The sequence below is a fragment of the Salvelinus sp. IW2-2015 genome, linkage group LG18 (genome assembly GCF_002910315.2).
Source record: "Salvelinus sp. IW2-2015 linkage group LG18, ASM291031v2, whole genome shotgun sequence".
NCBI classification, from domain to species: Eukaryota; Metazoa; Chordata; class Actinopteri; order Salmoniformes; family Salmonidae; genus Salvelinus; species Salvelinus sp. IW2-2015.
Window position 1 is genome coordinate 9,396,737 of NC_036858.1, and position 23,724 is coordinate 9,420,460.

Below are 23,724 nucleotides of genomic sequence, written 5' to 3' on the forward strand. Positions count from 1 at the left end.
TTTTTAAATAGGGTTGAAGAACTTATTGTCAATATGCTTATTATTGGTCAAAATTGGAATACAAATAGACTCAAAGTTGTGGAAGAAGGTCACACAACAGTCACACACCAGGCCTACAAAATGTGGGACATTGCTACATATTCATATTATTTAAATAGCTAAAGTGGATGAAAATAGTATTACCTGGATACTTTTAATTTCAGTGCATTTCCATAAGTTGTCTCAATAAATGCAAGAACCCATTCTCGTGGGAAAAGTATTTCAGCAGCTTTTATTTTGAATGCAGAAGCTGAAAATTGGAAATACCACAGTTGCTAACTTAGTTGGTCAGAATCGTCAGAATTAACTTTTCGTAGCAGGTTAGTAGAACTTAAGCAGCAGGTTAGGAGCATTAACGTAGCAGGTTAGGAGAATTAGGTTAAGGTTAGGAAAATGGTTAGGGTTATCTAAAATGCAACAATTTATGTTAATGTCATGGAAATTACCATCAGGGACACCTGAAGTCAATATTAAATGAATCATTCTTTATTTTCAGCAAACTGGAGAGGTTCCAACAAACTTAATGCACCATAGTACACGTCAGTCTGGAGCTCTCCCGGGGCAGTCCCGTTAGTTCTCTTATATACTGCTTTCACAGACAAGTTATATTTGCATGATTTAGCTTATTCATTATTCATAATTAATTAATAATTAGCGTTTGGTTCCTGCATGTGACTGGCACCGTCTCCTATCTTAACTTATAGAACATATTCTGGGCGTTCAACCAAAAGGTTTGAGGAGGGGGTCATGATCATCTCTACCCAGCACCTACAGGAATCAATGATTGTATGAGACAAGATGTACAATTCAAGGTTTTCTCTTCAGACAACATTTTCCATCACATTAATTTGACAAGCTAGCTAGCTACTGGAGTGCGTTCATTTCGCTTGAACGTTTGCTATGTTGTGAAACGGCTTTTACTGAACATCACGTTTCCCCAAAATGTTCTTGTACATTCTTTCGAACAGACTTTGAGTGATGTCTGCTCTGTTCGGTGGGCAATCTGCAGCAACCTCTCTTCATACTTATTTTGGTAAATTTATAAGATAGGACAAGCGGGAAGCGGGGACAGTCCAGTACAGTAGGGGACGTTAATGGGCGGGGCCACAATGATAGCTAGCCATACACCGTTAGACTGTGGCCTGTCGGAAACTGTTTTCTGTTAATGATGCTAAGGGCAGGTGTTCGGCAGGCAGGAGTGAAGGACACTGTGTGCTAGCTTAGCCAGCTAGTCCTAAGGAGGACTCCGGTACACAGCAGACGGGGGCGACACTGTGTGCTAGCTAGCACATGGTGTCACTAACTATCAAGCTAGTGTAACCGGTGTGAAATGGCTAGCTTGTTAGCGGGGTGTGCGCTAATAGCATTTCAATCAGTGACGTCACTCGCTCTGAGACCTTGAAGTAGTTGTTTCCCTTGCAGATTTTGTGGAGCGATAGGTAACGATGCTTCAAGGGTGACTGTTGTCGATGTGTACAGAGGGTCCCTGGTTCGAGGCCAGGTAGGGGTGAGGAGAGGGACGGAAGCAAAACTGTTACATTGATGCTGTTGACCCGTATCACTGGTTGCTGCAGAAAAGGAGGAAGTCAAAAGGGGAGTGAATGTAACTGGTGTGAAATGGCTAGCTAGTTAGCGGGGTGCGTGCTTATGGTGTGTCAATCAGTGACATCACTCGCTCTGAGACCTTGAAGTAGTCGTTTCCCTTGCTCTGCAAGGGCTGTAGCTTTTGTGGAGTGATGGGTAACGATGCTTCAAGGGTGACTGTTGTCTATGTGTGCAGAGGATCCCTGGTTCGAGCCTAGGTAGGGGTGAGGAGAGGGACGGAAGCTATACTGTTACACTAACAAGTACACAGTGTCGTCCCAGCCTCCCGCCTGCTGTGCTAGCGGGAGGCGGGACTATCGCTAGAGTGTCCTTCGGCCGTGCCTGTCGGCAATGGTTTTCTCCGGTATGCAGCAGGCGGGAGGCGGGGGCAACCCTGTGTGCTAGCTAACTAGCACACAGTGACACTAACTAGCAAGCTAGATAGTTAGCTACCTAGCATGAGTGAGGTGGGGGCGACCGTAGTCCTTCATTCACACCTTTCATTCACTTTTTACCTGCAGTTTTTTTAATAACGGTGAGGGCAGGCAGGAGTGAAGGACACTGTCTACCGGTGTCACTCCTGGTAGCTAGCAAGGAGGTCTTCTGTAGGCAGGGGCGAAAACACTCAAATACTTTTATTTCCCTTTTGACCCACATTCCAAAGTGTCACACAAGCATGATATGGCGCTCGAGGGGAGGGGGTGTTCATTAAATAACTAATGAAACGCTAGAGGGAGGAACGCCCCGATTTGCAAGATGCAGTTGTTTACTATTGGGGCTTGTGGGTGTTTACTATTGGGGCTTGTGGGTTTCTTACCAAGCAACTACCTCATGCTAAATTCCAGCGAGAGTTTGGACTTTTGTTTTTGTAATTGTACATTTACAGTTGTAAACTGACGGTTGTTTATTTTTTATTAAAATTATTGATAATGGGTATACTGTTGCCTCATGAGTTGTATGTGCGTGTTTACTGTGACTGTCACCCAGATATTGTTGACAACTGTCGCATTTTCGCTAAGCCATTCTCCTAACTTGCCACGTTAATTATCCTAACCTTCTACATGAATTATCCTTACCTGCCACGTTATCTCTCTTAAACTGCTATGTAAACATTAAACTGACCCGCTGTGCACCTAGCTATGGCCGGGCCAACCAATAATAGACCGCTGATGTTACACCCGTCGCTGTTCATCCACCCACGGAAGTTTTAAACCCATCGCTTGTGAGCCACCCACTTATTTTGCAACGCCTACTTTCAGACACATCGATACAACACCAGTGCACTGGTCGCAGATGTATCGTCTCGTGGTGTAGCCCAATCAGCGACGCAAAACGATATTGAGTGACAAAAAAATCTACCCAATTAGCTGATCCACTCCTTTCAACACACCCACTCACTGATACTAGAGACACCTTTGAGGAGATAGGAAACTCCATTGAGATCGTATTACCACCCATTGTGGACGTTGACTATGCGTCGTCAAAGGGCCTCGCGGTGCATTCTGGTATATTGAGACAAGGAGGGCTCTCCTTCAAGGAGTGAATGGGAGTCAATTGGGCGCCAGCTCAAAAAAACAACATTAGCATTAATTACACATCTTTTTACAAATTACAACTCTCACTATTTTCCGAGATGCAAGTTGAATATTTGTCAGTAACACCAAATAGCAACCGCATGACGCAGCATGACAACGTGAACGCTGTTTGTAGACATTCTGCTGTTTGGGGCCTTATAAGGTCCGCCATTGATAGCCTAAAGGGATTCCTATCTCTTCGTTTCTCTAATATCTCTGCACATACTCCAGTTCGGTCTCCATATTGGGCTGCACCTTTCAACTTGAAGTGATTTCAACAAGTTCTGGGCTAGTGAGCGTCTGCATAGTTGTACTGTGGATTTATTACATTATATTTATTTAAATTGATTTCAATGGCGTTTCAGTGTCAAAGGGACTGTTACATGCAAGAGGTATGAGGGAGAGAGAGTAACATTTGTCTACCTTGTGCTTTTTTTTTAAGAGCAGGTACAATCAGGAGCTTGCTACTTACTGTTAGCTGAAAGGATCCGAGCCGACACGACAGCTAGCTAGTTAACGTTGTTACAACAAATTGTAATCTCTTTGTGTGTGTAACCTACTTTAGTTAGATGACGTTAGTAGTTGACAGGCAGAGTGAAATATTGTTTACACGATATCTAGTCTTCCAATGCCATGATGAAATGTCAATCAAAAAGCACGTTAGTCACACAATAATAAGGGATGGCTGCCGGTTTACGGGCTCCTAACCAACTCTGCTATTGTTTTTTCCCCCGCATTGTTTGTGACTAATTTTGTACGTAATGTTGCTGTTACCGTCTCTTATGACTGAAAAGAGCCCCTGGACATCAGAACAGCGATTACTCACCACGAACTGGCCGAATATTTGTTTTCTTTAATGAGTCGCGAAGGATATACTGATTTGTCGAGACAAGGCCCAAATCCCCATCATCAGTTTGAAGAAAGGGAGAGGAGGGCGGGGTGCCTTGTAAAAATTCCCCCGACAAGTAGGTAAACCACCACTACCCTCGGTATTATTGGCCAACGTGCAATCATTGGAAAACAAACTACGATCTACGATTTAAGACTGCCCTACCAACGGACATTAATAACTGTATTATTTAAACTGGGTGGTTCGAGCCCTGATTGCTCATTGGCTGACAGCCGTGGTATATCAGACCGTATACCAAGGGTATGACAAAACATGTATTTTTACTGCTCTAATTACGTTGTTAACCAGTTTATAATAGCAATAGGGCACCCCTGGGGTTAGTGATATATGACCAATATACCACTGCTAAGGGCTCTGTCCAGCACTCCGTGCTTAAGAACATCCCTTTGCCGTGGTACACCACCCCCTCGGGCCTTACTGCTTAAATACCTTATGTTTCACCAACACTTGGCTAAACGACGACATGGATAATATAGAGCTGGCTTGTTTCTCTTGTGTTTCGGCAGGACAGAGCAGCTACTAATGGTAAGATAAGGGGAGAGGGGTGTGTGTCTATTTGTCAATAAGTGCTGGTGCGTGATGTCCAATATTAAAGAAGTCTCGAGGTTTTGCTCGCCTGAGGTAGAATACCTCATGATAAGCTGTAGACCACACTATCAACCAAGAGAGTTCTCATCTACTCAGGCTCCCGAGTGGCGCAGTGGTCTAAGGCACTGCTTCTCAGCGCTAGAGGTGGCACTACAGACCCTGGTTCGATTCAAGGCTGTATCATAACCGGCCGTGATTGGAAGTCCCATAGGGTGGCGCACAATTGGCCCAGTGTTGTCCGAGTTTAAATAAGAATTTGTTCTTAACTGACTTGCCTAGTTAAATAAATATTTTAAAAAATATTCATAGCTGTCTATTTACCACCATAAACTGATGCTTGCCATAAGGCCATAAGCAAACAATAAAATGCTCATCCAGAAGCGTTGCGCCTAGTGACCGGGCACTTTAATGCAGGCTAACTTAAATCTGTTTTACCTAATTTCTACCAGGATGTGCAAGCAGAGGAAAACAAATCTGACTGTAATTCTATCCCCTTGATTCCTGCATACAAGCAAAAACTAAAGTAGGAAGTACCAGTGACTCGCTCAATACGTAAGTGGTGACGCGGATGCTACGCTACAGGACTGCTTTGCTATCACAGACTGGAATATGTTCCGGGATTCATCCAATGGCATCGAGGAGTATACCACCTCAGTCACCGGCTTCATCAATAAGTGCATTGACGACATCGTCCCCACAGTAGAAGTACATACATTTCCCAACCAGAAGCCATGGATTACAGGCAACATCCGCACCGAGCTAAAGGCTAGAGCTTCCGCTTTCAAGGATTGGGACACTAATCCGGACACTTATAAGAAGTCCCACTATACCCTCAGACGAACCATCAAATAGGCAAAGCGTCAATAGAGGACTAAGATTGAATCATTCTACACTGGCTCTGACGCTCGTCGGATGTGGCAGGGCTTGAAAACTATTACTATTAGTACAAAGAGAAACCGAGCTTCCCAGTGACGCGAACCTACCAGACGAGCTAAATGCCTTTTTTTTATGCTCGCTTAGAGGCAACCAACACTGAAGCATGCATGAGAGCACCAGCTTTTCCGGACGACTGTGTGATCACGCTCTCCGTAGCCGATGTAAGCAAGACCTTTTAAACAGGTCAACATACACAAAKCCGCGGGGCCAGACGAATTACCAGGACATAGACCCACTCCAATTCGCATACCGCCCCAACAGAGCCACAGATAACGCAATCTCAATTGCACTCCACACTGCCCTTTCCCACCTGGACAAAAGGAACACCTATGTGAGAATGCTGTTCATTTACTACAGTTCAGTGTTCAACACCATGGTGCCCACCAAGCTCATCACTAAGCTAAGGATCCTGGGACTAAACCCCCCCCCCTCTGCATCTTGATCCTGGACATCCTGACGGGCCGCCCCCGGTGGTAAGGGTAGGCAACAACACATCTGCCACGCTGATCCTCAACACTGGGGCCCCTTAGGGGTGCGTGCTTAGTCCCCTCCTGTACTCCTTGTTCACCCAAGGCTGTGTGGCCAAGCACGACTCCAACTTCATCATTAAGTTTGCTGATGACACAACAGTGGTAGGCCTGATCATCGACAATGATGAGACAGCCTATAGGGAGGTGGTCAGAGACCTGGCAGTGTGGTGCCAGGACAACAACCTCTCTCAATGTGAGCAAGATAAAGGAGCTCATCGTGGAATACAGGAAAGGAGGGCCGAACAGGCCCCCATTGACAGGACTGAAGTGGAGCGGGTTGAGAATTTCAAGTTCCTTGGTGTCAACATCACCAACAAACTATCATGGTCCAAACACACCAAGACAGTTGTGAAGAGGGAACGACAACACCTTTCCGCCTCAGGAGACTGAAAAGATTTGGCATGTGTCCCCAGATCGTCAAAAGGTTCTACAGCTGCACAATTGAGAGAAACTGCTTGGCATCTGACTGTAAGGCGCTACAGAGGGTCGTGCATACGGCACAGTAGATCACTGGGGCCAAGCTTCCTGATATCCATGACCTATGTCCTTGGTGGTGTCAGAGGAAGGCCCAAAAAATGGCCAAATACTCCAGTCACCCAAGCCATAGACTGTCCTCTCTGCTACCACACGGCAAGTGGTGCCTGAGCGCCAAGTCTAGGAACAAAAGGCTCCTTAACAGCTTCTGCCCCCAAGCCATAAGACTGCTAAACAACTAAAGGGTCACCCGGACTATTTACAGTGACCCCCCCCCCCCCCCCCCCCTTTTTGTTTTTACACTGCCGCGACTTGCTGTTTATTATCTATGCATAGTCACTCTACAAATTACCTCGACTAACCTGTACCCCGCACATTCACTCGGTACCGGTAACACCTGTATATAGCCTCGTTATTGTTATGTAAATGTATTGTTACTTGTTTTGTTTTTTACTTTAGTTTATTTAGTAAATATTTTCTTAACTCTATTTCATGAACTGCATTGTTGGTTAAGGACCTGTTAGTAAGCGTTTCACTGTAAGGTCTACACCTGTTGTTTTTGGCGCGTGTGACTGATTTTGATTTYAAATCAAGCTAGCTAACAGCTAGCTAGCTGGCATAGACCGGATTTAACTGACATGGGTCTGTTTGTTTATGATCCTAATGCAAGTTTTTCTGCTTCATGAAATTTAATGTAGTCCTGTTTTCAAGCCCGAACAGCCATGGTCACTGTTTCTTTCATAGATCTCTTGATTTATGAAATAGCTACTACCAAAGAAACTGAATTAAACCAAGATATCTGTGCTACCAAATATACTGGTAACAAGCTCCTTCTGTCTGTGCTACTACCAGCTGTTGTTCGAGCTAAATGTGTTTCCAAATGCCAGAGTCACTGGCTGGGTACATTTTTCCTTGGCATAAATTAGGTGTTTTCAACTGACTGTCATCATAATGTTGCAAATTGTCTTTCTCTCTGCAGTTTGTCACCTCAGTGGTGGCTTGCTCACCTGGTGAAATGAAACAAGAAATCAATGGGAAGAAAGAAACCGTTAAAGGCTTCAATGTCAAGCTCCAAGACACCATATTGTTTCCTGAGGGAGGTGGTCAGGTAAGTACAGGAAAGCCAAAATGTTCACTGAACTACCCCTCTCTTTCTGGTGAGAAAAGGATGGGGTGGTGTGCTGTAAGTGGTAGGACGCAGGCTTACACCTAGTATCTTCGATCACCAGCCAGATGACCACGGGCTGATTGGAGATGTGCCGGTGCTGCGGGTGACGAGGCAGGGAGCTGAGGCTGTGCACTTTGTGAGTTCAGCTCTAGAGGTGGGCCAGGAGGTGCAGCTGAAGGTGGACTGGGAGCGGAGGTTTGACCACATGCAGCAACACTCAGGTAAGAGCACAGACAGGATTTACCGTATGTGCAGTGCAAAACTACAATTCAGCTTCTCAGAAACAATGACATGTATTTATGCAGTACGATTAAGCGGTGCGTTCAGTATAGCCTACTTGAAGGTACCGTTGCATAAATCCTGACTTGTTTTTACCTGGTCCTTAGGGCAACATCTAATCACAGCTATTGCAGAATCCATGTTTGGGTACAAGACCACATCCTGGTAAGCATGCAGAAAGCACATTGATTTCAGTGCCTGCACTTGTACAAAAAAAGTAATGCTTTGGTTACTAGCTACATAATTTCCTTTTTAACATGACCATTAAGTGAAGTTAGCATTTTTTGCATCAATCTTTCTCTTTAATTGGCATGTTCTAGGGAGTTGGGGCGTCAGCGCAGCACCATAGAGCTGGACACTCCCTCCATGAAGCCTGCCCAGATGGAGGCCCTCGAGGCAGCAGTCAATGAGAAGATACGTGCTCATGTTCCCGTCGCTGTTCAGGTCCTCTCCTTAAATGACCCTGCATTGGAACAGGTGGGCATCATTCATATCGAGTAAACACKAAAAAATGCACCAGAGAAAAGATTGTCAGTAATAATACAATACAGGCGGCTATGTCACTATGCACTATGTCTCCATATTTCACGTCGCTTTTGGGACTATACGTTTCTATCTGACATTTTGGTAAAAATGTGTTATTGCGTAGTTGCTCTATAGGTGGTCCTTTACATGTGAGGTACACTATATATACAAAAGTATGTGGACACCCCTTCAAATTAGTGGATTCTTCTATTTCAGCCACACCCGTTGTTGACATGTAAAAATAGAGCACACAGTCATGCAATTTCCATAGACAAAAATTGGCAGTAGAATGGCCTTATTGAAGAGCTCAGCGTGGCACCGTCATAGGATTCCACCTTTCTAACAAGTCAGTTCCTCAAATTTCTGCCCTGCTAGAGCTGGCCCTTTAGTGGAGGGAAATCTTAACACTACAGCATACAATGACATTCTAGACAATTATGTGCTTCCAACTTTGTGGCAACAGTTTGGGAAAGGTGGAATCCTAATGACAATGCCCCCGTCCACAAAGCGAGGTACATACAGAAATGGTTTGTCAAGATTGGTGTGGAAGAACTTGACTGGCCTGCACAGAGCCCTGACCTCAACTRCACTGAACACCTTTGGGATGAATTGGAACGCCGACTGCGATCCAGGCCTAATCGCCCAACATCAGTARCCGACCTCACAAATGCTTTTGTGGCTTAATGGAAGCAAGTCCCCACAGCAATGTTTCAACATCTAGTAGAAAGCCTTCCCAGAAGAGTGGAGGCTGTTACAGCAGCAAAGGGGGACCAACTCAATATTAATGCCCGTGATTTTGGAATGAGATGTTCGACGAGCAGGTGTCCACATACTTTTGGTCATGTAGTGCATGTCAGATTTTTTTTTTTGGGGGGGGAATTACGATGAAAGAAACATAAAAGTTCTATCTGCGCAAACACCTTTTAACTTGGTGCTATGAGGTTCTATCTGTTCCAATCACACAATGCTGGGTTGTCAATCAAAATAATGTATGTAAGGTGATATACTAATTGAATCATGAAAGACCAAGACATCACAAAACAGTTCTGAGATCTGGGACTTGAAAAATACTTATTTCAAAACTATACAGTGCATTCGGAAAGTATTCAGACCCCTTGACTTCTCCCACATTTTGTTACGTTACAGCCTTATTCTAAAATGGATTAAATACTTTTTRCCCCCTCATCAATCTACAGGTTTTTAGAAATTTTTCGCAAATGTATTAAAAAGAAAAAACGGATACCTTTTATATAAGTATTCAGACCCTTTGCTATGAGACTCTAAATTCAGGTTCATCCTGTTTTCATTGATCATCCTTGATGTTTCTACAACTTGGATTCAACTGGTTGCATCACCACCTGGTATGGCACKTGCTCACTGACTCGGTTCCGATACCCCCTGTATATAGCCTCGTTATTGTTATCATTTCACGATAAGGTTGTTGTATTCGGCACCTGTGATAAATAAAGTTTGATTTGATATCAGAGCAAAAACCAAGCAATGAGGTTGAAGGAATTGTCCGTGGAGCGCCAAGACAGGATTGTGTTGCCACAGATCTGTGGAAGGGTACCAAATTTTTTTTGCAGCATTGAAGGTCCCCAAGAACAGTGGCCTCCATCATTCTTAAATGGAAGAAGTTTGGAACCACCAAGACTCTTCCTAGAGCTGGCCGCCCTGCAAAACTGAGTAATCGGGGGAGAAGGAGCTTGGTTAGTGAGGTGATCAAGAACCRGYTGGTCAKTCTGACAGWGCTCRAGAGTTCCTCTGTGGAGATGGAAGAACCTTCCAGAAGGACAACCATCTCTGCAGCACTCCACCAATAAGGTTCTATCGGCGCAAAGCATAGTTCTGAGATATTGAGCATCGATGTTCTCACATCCCAGAACTGTTTTGTAGTGAATTCTTTCATTACCCATTAAGGTCCTCACCTAAAAAATAAAAAAAAAGGTACCAGAAAGAGTGTAGAAATCCCCCCCAAATTTTTTTTAGGGGGGTTCAATCGCAGATAGAACGTTATGGCTCTCAAATGTCAATCTGGGTTCAACCATAAGGTCACAGAATGTTTAAATTATTTCAATAAAAACTAGACATTTAATGATTAAATAATGAGAATACCTTTCCATCTTTCTAAAAACATKAAATATATGAATTCATGTTCATCACACATTTGTTGAAGTGATAGTTACCTAAAATGACAAATACACTATATCCAACGGATAACTAGCAACATTGCTAAAGCTTAGCTAGGGATGAGTAAACATATAGACATTTTCTGGTCTCTGACACCAYAAGTAAACTATACTTGCTAGTTATCAATAAAATGTGGTWAGTTTGTAAATTTAGTGAAATACCKCTTCCATGGAGGTTTTCATATTGTCATAGAACAAGATAAAAACAGCAATGCCTCTCCCAAGGGCCTTAAGCATGTTTAAGGCACCTGTATTTGTTTTTACCATAGATCTTCTTCCCAAAAAGTGGTGGAACAAAATCTAAGTAACAGAAAAAGAGGACCAGAACCTATGATATGAATAATCAAGGACTTAGGACTACATGTTTAAATCTGCAAAATGTACAGTCCATTCAGAAAGTATTCAGACCCCTTGACTTTCCACTTTGTTACATTAGTCTTACTCTAAAATGGATGAAATAGTTTTTCCCACTCACCCCACACACACTACCCCATAATGACAAAGAAAAAAAAAAGAACACAGACCRTTTACTCAGTACTTTGTTYAAGCACCTTTGGCAGCGATTACATGGTATGACACTACAGGCACACCTTTATTTGGGGAGTTTCTCCCCAAGCTCAGTCAGGTTGAATGGGGAGCGTCACTGCACAGCTATTTTCAGGTTTCTCTAGAGATGTTCGATCAGCAAGCCACTCCTGCATTGTCTTGGCTGTGTGCTTAGGGTCGCTGTCCTGTTGGAAGGTGCATCTTCGCCCCCAGTCCTGAGCGCTCTGGAGCAGGTTTTCATTAAGGATCTCGCTGTACTTTGCTCCGTTCATCTTTCCCTCACCCCTGACTAGTCTCCCAGTCCCTGCCTCTGAAAAACATCCCCTCAGCATGATGCTGCCACCACGCTTTACCGTAGGGATGATGCCAGGTTTCCTCCAGACGTGACACTTGGCATTCTGGCCTAAGAGTTCAACCTTGGTTTCAGACCAGAGAATCTTGTTTCTCATGGTCAGAGTCCTTTAGGTGCCTCTTGGCAAACTCCAAGCGGGCTGTCATGTGCCTTTTACTGAGGAGTGCCTTCCGCCTGGCAACCCTAACATAAAAGGCCTGATTGTCCCAAGGTTTCCAGTCTTGCCAAAGCTGTGTTGACTTCCCTTGTGACGTATTTACCCATGAGCTGTGCGAAATGACTACTGTATATTTTTAAATCGTCGTGTTGTATATCTACTAGGTGAGGAGTCGAGGTCTCCCGGACGACGCAGCGGGGCCTATCCGGATCATCGACATCGAGGGKATTGACGTCAACATGTGCTGTGGGACCCACGTGTCCAACCTCAGTCACTTACAGGTGGAACCMCCAGACCTTACACAACTGTCAAACACTGTCACCTTTACAGTATGGGGTTATGTTTATGTCCTAACCACACCGCCTCCCCTCCTACTTTGCTGATGGGTTTAATATGTGATGCTATGTAGCTCACCTCTTGTATTTTTAATGTGGCTTAATATGGCTTTATGGATGTAACGCTTCTCTCACTTTTTGACAGATTTGAATCTGTGTTTTAGGTCATAAAACTCCTGGGGACTGAGAAAGGAAAGAAGAACAAAACTAATCTGTTATTTCTAGTGGGAAACCGGGTCCTGAAGTATGCTGAGAAAAGCTACAGCACAGAACGCTCACTGGTATCCCTCCTCAAGTGAGTTCTGTGAGGCAATGCTGAATGTGGCAAGAACCTAATGTGCTATAAATTATATATAGTGATTTTAAAATGCAATCGATGTTAAGAAATAAAGTCTGTAACACTTGATTGGACTGTGTTTGACAGAACGGGACCAGATGATCATGTTGATACAGTGGACAAGATCCAGAAGACTGTTAAGGGGCTACAGAAAGTGAGCTATTGAAAACCTTCTGTTGCTCTGAAATTCCCCTATTCTGCCTTCAATTTAATCATTAAACAAACTGTTTTCATTTGACAGATTAACCTGGGCCTACTGAGAGACATGGCTGTTCTAATAGCCCAGAACTTCAAGTGCAACCCAGAGAGGGGCAACTTCTTTACCTTACACAAGTGAGGGTCTCTCCACATAGAGTACGGCAGGTAGCCTAGCAGTTAGAGCATTGGGCCAGTAACCGAAAGTTCGCTGGTTCGAATACCCTAGCCAACAAGGTGAAAAATCTGTGGATGTGCCCTGGAGCAAGGCACTTGACACTCATTTGCTTCAGGGTCGCTGCGCTTCTATGGCTGACTGCAATAACAAGTCATTTCACTGCACCTATCCAGTGTATGTAACAGTAAAAACATATTTTTCTTTGCTTCTATTTTTTGATGGACAGATGATATGACTTGGCTGATAATCTGTCATTGAAAGTTTTCATCAGTTTATTAAAATAGTCAAGATCATTTTTTCTCTGTTTAGGAAGGAGGGTGACAACGAGTTCATGAGTATCATAGCCAATGAAATAGGCACTGAGGTAAGATTATTACTCTTTATGTTCCGTGTCTAATATTCTTTAGTGAAATGCATCTAAGGTTTACTGTAAGTAGCGTTGTACCATTGACTACATTGGAAATTAAGAGGTGTTGTGTTATGAATACCTAATATACCATTATCCCTCCTGCTTTTTTTGTCTCGTAGGAGACGTTGGTTTTCCTGACTGTTGGAGAGGAGAAAGGACCAGGGCTGTTCCTGCTGGCAGGACCCAGTGGGAAAGTGTCTGAACTGGGACCACGGTAAGAACTGAATGGGCTCGGCATTAGGAAATCCATTTGATTTTGTCCTGTTCAGGTGCTTGGATGTTTTGTGTTTCGACTAAATGTAAAGTGGGTTCTTATTCTGCAGAATAAACTAGGCAATGTCCCTAAATAGTCAGTATTTCAAACTCAGACAAAGACTTTCTGAAATGTATAACAACTTGGTGCTGTGTCTGTGTTGCAGAGTGCTGGAGATGCTCCAGGGCAAAGGGGCTGGGAAGAACGGGCGCTTCCAGGGCAAAGTAAACAGCATGGCACGCCGAGGGGAGGTGGAGACCCTAATACAGGAACACTGCAAGAACGAGCAGTAATGGATGACTGGAGTGTATATACCAGTGTTAGCAGTGTGGTTAGGTTTTAAAATCCGATTTGATGACTTTGTGGCTGTGCCTGCTAGTGACCACTGCAGAACTCTGCAAAATACATCACAATAAATTCCAACCTGTGCTTTGCTAAGTAATGATACTTCTGACCTCGGTGTACAGTCTAAATCAAGGAACTGTATACATGGAGTGTACAAAACATTAAGAAGACCTTCCTAATATTCAGTTGCACCCCCCCTTTTGCCCTCAGAATAGCCTCTACAAGGTGTCGAACGCGTTTCACAGAGATGCCTGCCCATGTTGACTCCAATGCTTCCCACAGTTGTCAAGTTGTCTGGATGTCCTTTGGATGGTGGATGCACACAGGAAACTGTTGCGTGTGAAAAACCCAGCAGCATTGCCGTTCTTGACCCACTGAAGGGGCTCTGCATTGGGACCTACTACCATATCCCCCGTTCAAAGACACTTAAATCTTTTGTCCTGTCAATTCACCCTCTGAATGGCACACATACACAATCCATGTCTCAAGGCTGAAAAATACTTCTCAAACGTGTCTCCTGCTCTTCATCTACACTGATTGAAGTGGATTTAACAGGAGAAATCAATAAGGCATCATAGCGTTCACCTGAAAATGGCGCCGACAGATGGGGCTGCCGTGCTTCTAGCTCTTAGGCAACTTTGCAGTATTTTGTTTTTATGTGACAAGTAAAATTTGAATCGATTCAGCTGGTCAGTCTCATGGGAAGAGCATGCGTTCCTAATGTTTTGTACACTCGGTGTACATTTTTACTTTTTTGGCTATATCGTATCATTTAATGAAAACAAAAATTGTCTAATCAGTCTTAATTTAAGGCAAGGGTTAGGCATTAAGGTTAAAATCAGATTTTATGACTTTGGCAGTGCCAGCTAGTGACAACTGCAGAGCTGCATCCAGGACCAGATTCATTTCAGTAAAAGTCTACCTGTGCTTTGCTAAGTAACGATACTTCTGACCTCAGAGATGACCACAGTGTACAGTCTAAATCAAGGAGMTGTATATATTATGAATAAGAATACTAGATATATTCATGAATATAAGTTAGGGAAAATTGCAAAATTAACATGTTTAACATGTTGGACTAAGGAAGCACACCCATGTAATTAATGATTTAACATTGCATTAATTTTGAATGTGTTTATCAGTCTATTTTTTTAATTATTTTGTATATTTCACCTTCAATAAATCAAAGGAAAGTATATACATTTGGACAGTCATTTTCATTTGGTCTGCAGTTGCATAACCAAAAGAAGGACCGACCTTGTCAATTAACTTGCCAGTCAAATATTGATGGTTCAGCCAAGGCTGTCAGTTCTACGTATTTGCAGGGAGTGACGTGTGTGTGACGTGTGAACCTGTGTAATCAGTGAGCGTGAGGCCAAAGTCCAGGGTTCCATATACAGATGTAGGATCTTCATTTGATCACCCTGTTGCAGGAATGCAAACTTGAGCTTTACATTTGCTAAAAAAAAAAAAATGTATCAACCCCTACAAACGTATTTCACATTTTCTGTTGCTGAAGGATCTGTATGGTTGYTGACAATTGGTTTGGCTCATATTGTTAGCTGCTGATTTTGGGGTTTGAAAACCATGTCATGATTGTGCAGCAGGTAGCCTAGTGGTTAGTGTTGGGCCAATAACTGAAAGGTTGCTAGCTCGAGTCCCCAAGCTGACAAGGTAAAAATCTGTTATTCTGCCCCTGATCAAGGCAGTTAACCCACTGTTCCTAGGCTGTCATTGAAAATAAGAATTTGTTCTTAACTGACTTGCCTAGTTAAATAAAAATGGTCATTTTACCACTGCTGCATTTTCTAAGTGTTTGTGGACTTGCTTATGGTTTATCAGTTATTTGTGTCATTAATGATAGGAAACAATGTTGAATGTGTCTGAACTGATACCTAACGGTATGTTTAGTAGTGTTAGATAAATAGCACATGGTCAGTGATGTATTTGAAAGATTTTTATTATAAATATCTGACAATTTCCAAAAATATTTAACAGGAAAAACACAGTTACAAAACAAATATGAACATTGTTATATATTATTTTCTTAGAACACACTGTAAAGCAGGCCACTAAAGTTTTGGGCTCATATTCTCCTGGACTTTAGTTTGCTTTAACCTCATAAAAAAAAGATGAGTCAAAGCAACTGCAAGGAAATATTCACTTTCTGGGCTCCTGAGTTCGCACTGAACTACTTCTAAATTATCATTTTTTTATACAATTAAATCAGTGTCTTAATTGCCTCTGAGTAATACGCTGGATAGTTCTTTCATTTCAGTGTCCACACTATGCGTATATAGGAAAATAAGACCTTTACAGTGAGTGACTGGATGAACGTATGTATGGTAGACAAAGACCACAATAGATTGTTCATCTATTTGGAAAGAACGTCAATATATGGAATGAATAAGGATTGAAGCACCAGTGAACACTGTTCAATTCTGGAGTGAGCTCCGTATACATAAGTCCAAGTGCGTCAGATGTCAACGACTTCACAGATGCTTCTTGCTCTGTACGCTGCTCAACGCTCCTGACATGCAATAGGGGATGATGCTCACGGTTGCCAGGGGGACAGTGGCACTCTTACAGAAAGACAGAAGGTAGAAGAGGGCGGCGGTGTGTGTGGGGGGCTTGAAGGAGTCAAAGAGGTGCAGCAGGAGCAGCGAGGTAATGATACATCCCACCCTGAAGGGGGTGCTGCTGTTCTTCTTGCTCTCGGTGTAGAGGGGCGAGTGCACGCCCAGGCCCAGGCCAAACAGGGTGCCCATGTTGCGCAGGAGGCTGGCGAAGGGAGTGGAGTCCATGTGGACCCATTCAGCCCTCACACACCACTTCTGGGCTTTCGCCAGGGTCCACAGCAGGTCCACACCCAGAGCCTTCAGCAGCACGTAGAAGCCCACAGCGAAGGAGAGCAGGAAGACGGTGGTGTAGAAGTACTTCTTCAGACTGGCTCCGTAGATCCACTGGGTTCTGTTGAAGGCCTCGGCCACAGCCATACCTGGAAATCAAATAGACGTCATATTAGCATCGTGTAGTTGAACAATCTGCACATTTTGTGTCATAGTTATGGGGGTTGTTATAAGGGCTTTATACCGACCTGTGATGACTCCACAGACGACTTGGTGGGGGAAGTGGGCAGCAATGAAGACTCTGGAGAGACAGACACACACCTGGACTGCCCAGAAGAATGCCCACAGAGTGCCCCGCAGATACCTGCCCAGACAAGGGYGAGAGGGCGAGGAACCGTCAGCAAATACGTCWWTAGGCGTTTTGAAATCTGTCTGGCTGCTACAATAGTGTACAAGAAACCTCAAATACCACTAAATGTGTGTGACACTACAGGTGAGTAGGCTTCTACCACTGCACATGTAATCAGTTTAAATAGACTGTTGCTTTCTTTGTCAATTTCCCATATCAATTTGGATACGGTTTCACAACAAAACAACTCGAATGCACTCTGGCACATCCCCTTCCCTTCGACAACTAAAGTTAGTTTTCATGGTAAATCATCAGCTACGGTGCGGCAGAGAAAATTGATAAGAACTGAACTAAAAATAGTAAACAAGGATAAGATAATTGAGGACAAGAGAAGGAGGGGTWGAATGCTCTGGAACTTACATGCCCTTGGTGGAAGATCTCGTCTTCTTCTTGGTTAGCATGATGGCTAGGATGGAGGTGACCAGCGTGTAGTAGACGCTTGCGGCTCCCATAGCGTGGCCAGAGGGACTGCCTACCAGAGAAAGGCATACTTCAGTCTATGGTCATAGCACTTTATTCAAGTAAAATGAAAACCCAACAATACGGTACAGGATTCTAAAACATGAATATTATCAACATCATGAAAATGATAAAGTGTTTGCTATATTCACTGAATCGCAGCATATATATTTCATATAAGGCATTATGGGAAAAAATTAATGGAAGTAAAGTGATGCTTCTTACCTGGGCCAGTCTCACAGGTCATGGGGTATTGTTCAATGTGAGGTGCAGTGGTATTGCTGTAGTAAGGTGTTTCATGAACCCACCAATACGGCCTCTCGCCAAACAGAATCCTGGAAGGAAAGCACAAGCCACTTAGACTGATGCAGGGAATTTAATTATCACATTTTATTTTATTAAATTGACAGGGACAGTGCACACACACAGACATTCACACCTACATTTCAATGTGTCCAGATGTAGTCGAAGGGACACATTTGATCAAGTTCTAAATTGGTATCCCAGTAAGCATTTATTTGAAGGGTACCTATATAATGACTTCATAACACACTCAAARCGTACATAACAGCAGTATATAAGCTCAGCTGGACTCACCACTTGAAGACCAGGTTGAGCCAGTCTCCGATCACTGCCACCCAGATGAGTTTGATACCCACCGACTCCCGCAGGTGGAACCAGAGGGGGAAGAAGATGAAGAAGGTGTTCCTGAGGTCAGCAGCCCAGGACACCCACAGGAACAAACCCTGGGAGTCCTTATAGTTGGTCTGGAGGTAATTAGTGGTGCTCACCCCATAGCCCTGAAAGGCATCCGTAACTGCCTCCATTTTCCAACTGTCCCGAGTGAACTGTCCGTCTAGGAAGCCAATGTGAGATGTGTTGCAGAAGGAGCGCACTGTAGCTATGTAAGAGTCTGCTGGTTGTTTTTATACCAGAGGGACCCACCACCCAAAGGCATGCACAACCTGATCTTTGAACCTTGCACATGTGTAATAAAACACAACAGGACAGGGGAGTTTGGGAGGGTTGTACAGTACTAACAGGAGAGACCATACAAACAAGTACAAAGGAGGGGTAAAAACAAAAGTCAATCAGTGTCTCTGTGTCGCTCACCCTGAAACAGCATGGAGACAAAAATGCAAAATGTACGATTGACCAGTGGAATTCACATTAAAACCTAACAAATAGCCTACACTATAGTTTGTGGCAAAACAAGCCAACCAGGGGGATGTGTGGACAACCGCATTGCTTTTGCTTTTCTCTATTGAAATGCAAAATCCAATGTTTTACTTGTAATACAGTAAGTTGTCATTGTAAGACCATGAAATGGATAAGATAGGAACTAAAAGAGTCACGTGTACCAACTTACTAAGCCCACTTTTTGGCCAGTTTCAAAAAACACATTTAAAAAATAAGAAATAAAAAAATGTCATATTATGAAAGGCTGGAAGAGATTGAGKCCAGCACACTGTCGAAAAAAGGAGTAAATCCAAACTGAGGCTTGAACGCAAAATAAAGACATTTATTTTATATTATGAAAGGCTAAATAAATGTTGACGATATGCAAAATCATCCCATTCTTCACCGTTTACCGGTTACCGGTTTGGGAAACAGGAGCTCCATGTTGGGGTGTAGGCTAAAGGTCAGGGAGCCTGTCTACAACGTCCACTTGAAGGCAAACAAATGCCCTAACCTTGAATAAAGTCTGATGGGAACAGACAGTCCTGGAGCTCCAGAGGAGCTCTACCAGCTTTGGTGCACCTTCCCTGGGTTGCTGATCTGGATCCACACTGCAGTCATGGATCTTTTCCACAGCTGGGGTTGGAGGTGGCTGTCCATCTGCAGACCAAGTATGGGCATTATGAGGGCTGATTTAGCCTCTACAGTGGCAGACCTGCATACCACCTTCTGTTTCTTCCCAGGCTGGTTCTATCTGCGCAGGGACGTGGGGGTCAAACTCATCTGMGTGGCTGCCATTGGGGACTGGCTCAACCTGGTCCTGAAGTGGTAAGGAACGGGTTAAATCAGGTTTCTGTCATTTTGTAGGTCATGGATTTTTACTACAAATTTGGAATAAATACACATGAACGAGAACTTGCGTTGTCTTGAAACTGGACCAGGTCGGCAATGCCATAGATAGACCAATGTGTGCCAGAGTATAGCAATGCGTATCACTCAACATACCTCAAGAATATAGMAGTATTGGGAAGTGGAAGCATTATTGTCTTAGTATGTAATAAATGAATGATCATAGGGCCATAACAACCTTTGCACTTTAGTATTGATTCCCATTCAGCAGGGTAAATACATAGAGAATAATCTTATCTGGAAAAGGAATTCAGTTGGAGGTGTACAGTGTATTCCAGTGGAGGCTGGTGACTTGAAAAATTGAGGAGGATGGGAGACCCACGTAGAAATCAAAGTGTGTTTCAAAAATTGTCAAGAGTATTTATTTTAACCTAAAGCATTTAATAAAGACATTTATAGTACAATATTATAGGGAATGGGAACGAGAGGGCTACTTACACAGTGTTTGGAAGGGATCACAGCAGTGATTGAATGAGGGTATGAGGCATGAGTTGAGGTGTTCAGAGGCTTGACTTCAGTGCAGGACAGGATTTGTCTGGGAAGACAAAAAACAATAACACAACACACTACACAGTTAGACAAAAGAAGAATGAGTTAGTCCAAGCAAGGAGTAAAATCATTGATGTGTAATAATGTGATTGTGTATGTGATTGACTCTAAATACAGTAATGAGAGAAAATTGATCGGGGTACTCACTGTGCTTGGAGAGGAAACATTCAATGTGCCAGTAGATGAGCGGGTACATGAGACGTGGCTTCAGTTCATGTCAGGACAGAGTTGACAATGGTACTGGAGTGGAGTGGTCATCACAGCTTAATCAGGGAACAGGAGGGAGGGGACTTAGCTCGAAATACAAATAGCAGATACATTCCATTACAGCTGCGCCATCGAAGGTTTGAACAAGTTTCTCCCTGAAGTTAAAGAGAGTTCACATCTTGCCCACTTGACACATCAAAATAGCCCAAGAAACATTCCTGAATAACGCCCTGATCATCCACATACCTGACGATAACTGACAACTGCAAGCAGACTGGTGGCACCATAGGTCCCAGAGCGGGGGGAAATTGTTACACCCTGGGGCCTGGAGTTTTTCCTTATCTGTTACCCTAACCAGGAAAACTCTGGATCCTATAAGGTATGACAGTGATTAATCAGTTGTAAAAATATTTTATATGAGCTATGATGGGAACAGTTTTTCCTAATTAAGTCACATGGTTTAAAGAAAAGACGAAAAAAAACTGAGGTGGATGAAAACCCTGTCAAACTGCAGCAACTTTAAACTTGTTCATATTCATTATATTTAGACTAGATTAGGAAGGGGATTTCCTCTACCTAGACACAGACAACAACTGATAGACAATAGAACTCACAGGGTTGAGCTTGCTTTATGAATGTTTGCATCATACAGTTCTATGCAACTGTAGGCCTTCTAAAAAATGTACTCACATCTGTCATCACTATTGCTTGATTCATTCCAGTTTATCCTTTTGAATTGAAAACGTATTGACAGCTTAGCCAACCCAGTTTTGAATATAAACCAACTTTGATCACATTTAACATTTTCTCCTGACACACAAATGGACTATAAATACATAACGTTACCAATTAGTTTACCCTGACCAAGTGGACAGCGCACATAGGCTGTATGCATATGCTCTTATTAGTAGCCTACAGTTGATTAGACTGAAAAATTGTCTCGTTTTCATCCCATACAGCATGCCAGATCTCTAATGTTAAGGTGTAGCCTAGGCTGATGCAACATTTATATCATGCGTTTTTTGCTTGTGTCTGTCCGGAGTGAGTATGTATTTTCATCTTTGCTAAATAAAAACCGGAGGAAAGTGGAATGCCTAAATGCACTGCATCAACCTCTTTCTTTAATCTAACTTTTAATGGATGATGTGATGTGAAGCTATCAAATCATTCGGAATTGATTTCGACATCCCAGAAAAGACATTTGAAAGTTCGATATGTTCAGCAAGTAACGAATTGTTACTGGGGGATTATAATTAAACATTACAGGCCATACTTAAACATTTAAAACTAGATAGAAAGTATGGAAAAACTATCATGGACCTATATATTTGCAAATAACTCCCCTTTTTTTCTGGCCTTCAAATAGATTTGGACAAACAAATCAGTACAACAACAAAAAACTGTGCGGCCCTCCATTGAATTTCAAAATCCTGATGTGGCCCTCAATTCCAAAAGGGGGTAGGTACGGTCTAGGGTTGTTTTGGAGCAGGGCCTTGTGTCTTGTTCATCTCCAGGTTCTTGCAGGTGGGCCTGTGGATGCTGCTGTGTACAGTGGAGCTGCTGGTGTGCATGTCCAGAGTCTACATGGCTGCCCACTTTCCCCACCACGTCATCAGTGGGGTCATCACGGGTCAGAGAACCAGGACTCTAGATGTCTAGATTTCAAGATGAAGAAACTTGTACCCTTGTACCCAGCAGGTCCTGCTAACCTGAATGCTATTGCGCTGGCGTGGTTATTTTCTTTTCATGTTGTCGTCCTTTCCAGGAACTCTGGTGAAATGTGCAACCAGGCTTAGCAAGTAGTGTAGTGTAAAAGTTATTGTATCTTATTTCAATGATCTTGTAGCTTGATGACAATCTCCCTGGTCTCTATCCATGGCAGGTATCATGGTGGCTGAGTTCTTCTCCAGAGTGCAGTGGATCTACAGAGCCAGTCTGAAGAAGTACTTCTACACCACCGTCTTCCTGCTCTCCTTCGCTGTGGGCTTCTACGTGCTGCTGAATGCTCTGGGCGTGGACCTGCTGTGGACCCTGGCGAAAGCCCTGAAGTGGTGTGTGAGGGCTGAATGGGTCCACATGGACTCCACTCCCTTCGCCAGCCTCCTGCGCAACATGGGCACCCTGTTTGGCCTGGGCCGTGCACTCGCCCCTCTACACCGATACACCGAGAGCAAGAAGAACAGCAGCACCCCCTTCAGGGCGGGATGTATCACTGTCTCCTTATTGCTGCTACAGATCTTGGATGGCTTGATGTTCTCCTCCAGGAACCAGGCAACGTTCTACATGTTGTCRGTCAATAAGAGTGCTGCTGCCCTCTTCATCCCCACAGCTCTGGTTCCCGGAGGACTCTCCTGGATCTTCCCAGGTTAAAGTGGGGCGGCTAAGCTGAAATTTTCATAACAATCGTTCAGAAACTGTTTTGATTTGACAAATTAATTGGCTTGCTAATAAGCTCATGAGCAGAGAGTGGGAATGGGTATGGGAAGCAAGAGCACCTCAAGAGCTTGGGACTAAGGTTCTATCTGCAAAAAAATATTCTGAGATAATTGGCTTTAAAGTTTTGAACCCTCATTGGTTTGAATGGTGTCAGCAATTTTTTTATCTTGTATCCTTTTGAACTTAACAACATGAATTGGGGTATTTGGAGTACTATATAGGTAGAGAACATTGAACAGAACAAGGCTATGTCAATAACAAAATGTTGACAAAAATACAGATAGYACCTTATAGTCCCAAGCTCTCGACCTGTTTCTTCAAATAGATTGCTCTGTTTGTTCCTAATTAAATGTAAATGTTACATACAGTATATGCAATCCTGTGTATAGCAACATATAATTTATGGGGAGACAAGTGAAAACTTCTGATTCAGTAGAAAAGTTTGGAGGACATTGAGGAGCTGAATCCTCTGTTACAGTAAGCAATGCTAGAAGACTAGGCTATCTTCAGCTTTGTGAAAAGGTATTCCACTGCCTCAGAGCATTCATGCTGGAGTTTCTCTATTTCTTTGTGGTGGTTATGTCTCTTGGGTTCAACTTGATGTTAGTGAATGACACTGTGCTGGTGTGGCTCCTTCGATGACAACAAGAGGACAAAGGGTGATTATCAGGCCCTGGACTCCGGACCTTGAGCGGTGAGGATCAAGACTGGTTGTACTATAATGTACAATAAGTGTTTGCATTTTATTTACTAGATGATGTTGTGAACACGGATGCCGTGATTAATGAGCAAAATCCCTTTTGCTTGGTGTACACAAAGATCTT

At 43.3% G+C, this 23,724-nt stretch overlaps 3 protein-coding genes across 4 annotated transcripts; 2 read left to right on the forward strand and 1 right to left on the reverse strand.

Moving 5' to 3' along the window:
- The first annotated feature begins 3,438 nt into the window (after positions 1–3,438).
- aarsd1 (alanyl-tRNA synthetase domain containing 1) lies at positions 3,439–13,951 on the forward strand. Of its 2 annotated transcripts, none has more exons than XM_024007408.2 (12): positions 3,439–3,589; positions 7,615–7,743; positions 7,865–8,024; positions 8,190–8,247; positions 8,403–8,559; positions 12,016–12,132; positions 12,351–12,481; positions 12,611–12,677; positions 12,765–12,856; positions 13,206–13,260; positions 13,425–13,519; positions 13,725–13,951. In XM_024007408.2, exons 1-12 carry the CDS (start codon positions 3,551–3,553, stop codon positions 13,849–13,851), a joined length of 1,227 nt encoding a protein of 408 aa, XP_023863176.1. In that variant the 5' UTR covers positions 3,439–3,550; the 3' UTR covers positions 13,852–13,951. The 2 variants fall into 2 exon arrangements, with proteins under 2 accessions (XP_023863176.1, XP_023863179.1); XM_024007411.2 differs by lacking the exon at positions 3,439–3,589 and adding an exon at positions 4,072–4,162.
- A 2,023-nt stretch (positions 13,952–15,974) lies between these two features.
- On the reverse strand, positions 15,975–18,536 carry LOC111977777 (glucose-6-phosphatase catalytic subunit 1). The gene is made up of 5 exons (XM_024007412.2): positions 18,218–18,536; positions 17,846–17,955; positions 17,522–17,633; positions 17,001–17,116; positions 15,975–16,901 (listed from the first exon to the last, which is right to left on the reverse strand). Exons 1-5 carry the CDS (start codon positions 18,445–18,447, stop codon positions 16,396–16,398), a joined length of 1,074 nt encoding a protein of 357 aa, XP_023863180.1. The 5' UTR covers positions 18,448–18,536; the 3' UTR covers positions 15,975–16,395.
- Positions 18,537–19,243: 707 nt separating this feature from the next.
- LOC111977591 (glucose-6-phosphatase catalytic subunit 1-like) lies at positions 19,244–22,887 on the forward strand. The gene is made up of 4 exons (XM_024007084.2): positions 19,244–19,627; positions 20,375–20,447; positions 21,938–22,094; positions 22,347–22,887. Exons 1-4 carry the CDS (start codon positions 19,329–19,331, stop codon positions 22,832–22,834), a joined length of 1,017 nt encoding a protein of 338 aa, XP_023862852.1. The 5' UTR covers positions 19,244–19,328; the 3' UTR covers positions 22,835–22,887.
- Positions 22,888–23,724: the final 837 nt, after the last annotated feature.

Coding starts and splice junctions, on each gene's coding strand:
- LOC111977777 (XM_024007412.2), bottom strand. CDS start 18,447: ATGGAGGCAGTTACGGATGCCTTTCAGGGCTATGGGGTGAGCACCACT. Junction 17,634..17,845: donor GACCTGTGAGACTGGCCCAG/GTAAGAAGCATC, acceptor TTTCTCTGGTAG/GCAGTCCCTCTGGCCACGCT. Junction 16,902..17,000: donor CGTCTGTGGAGTCATCACAG/GTCGGTATAAAG, acceptor TTTGATTTCCAG/GTATGGCTGTGGCCGAGGCC.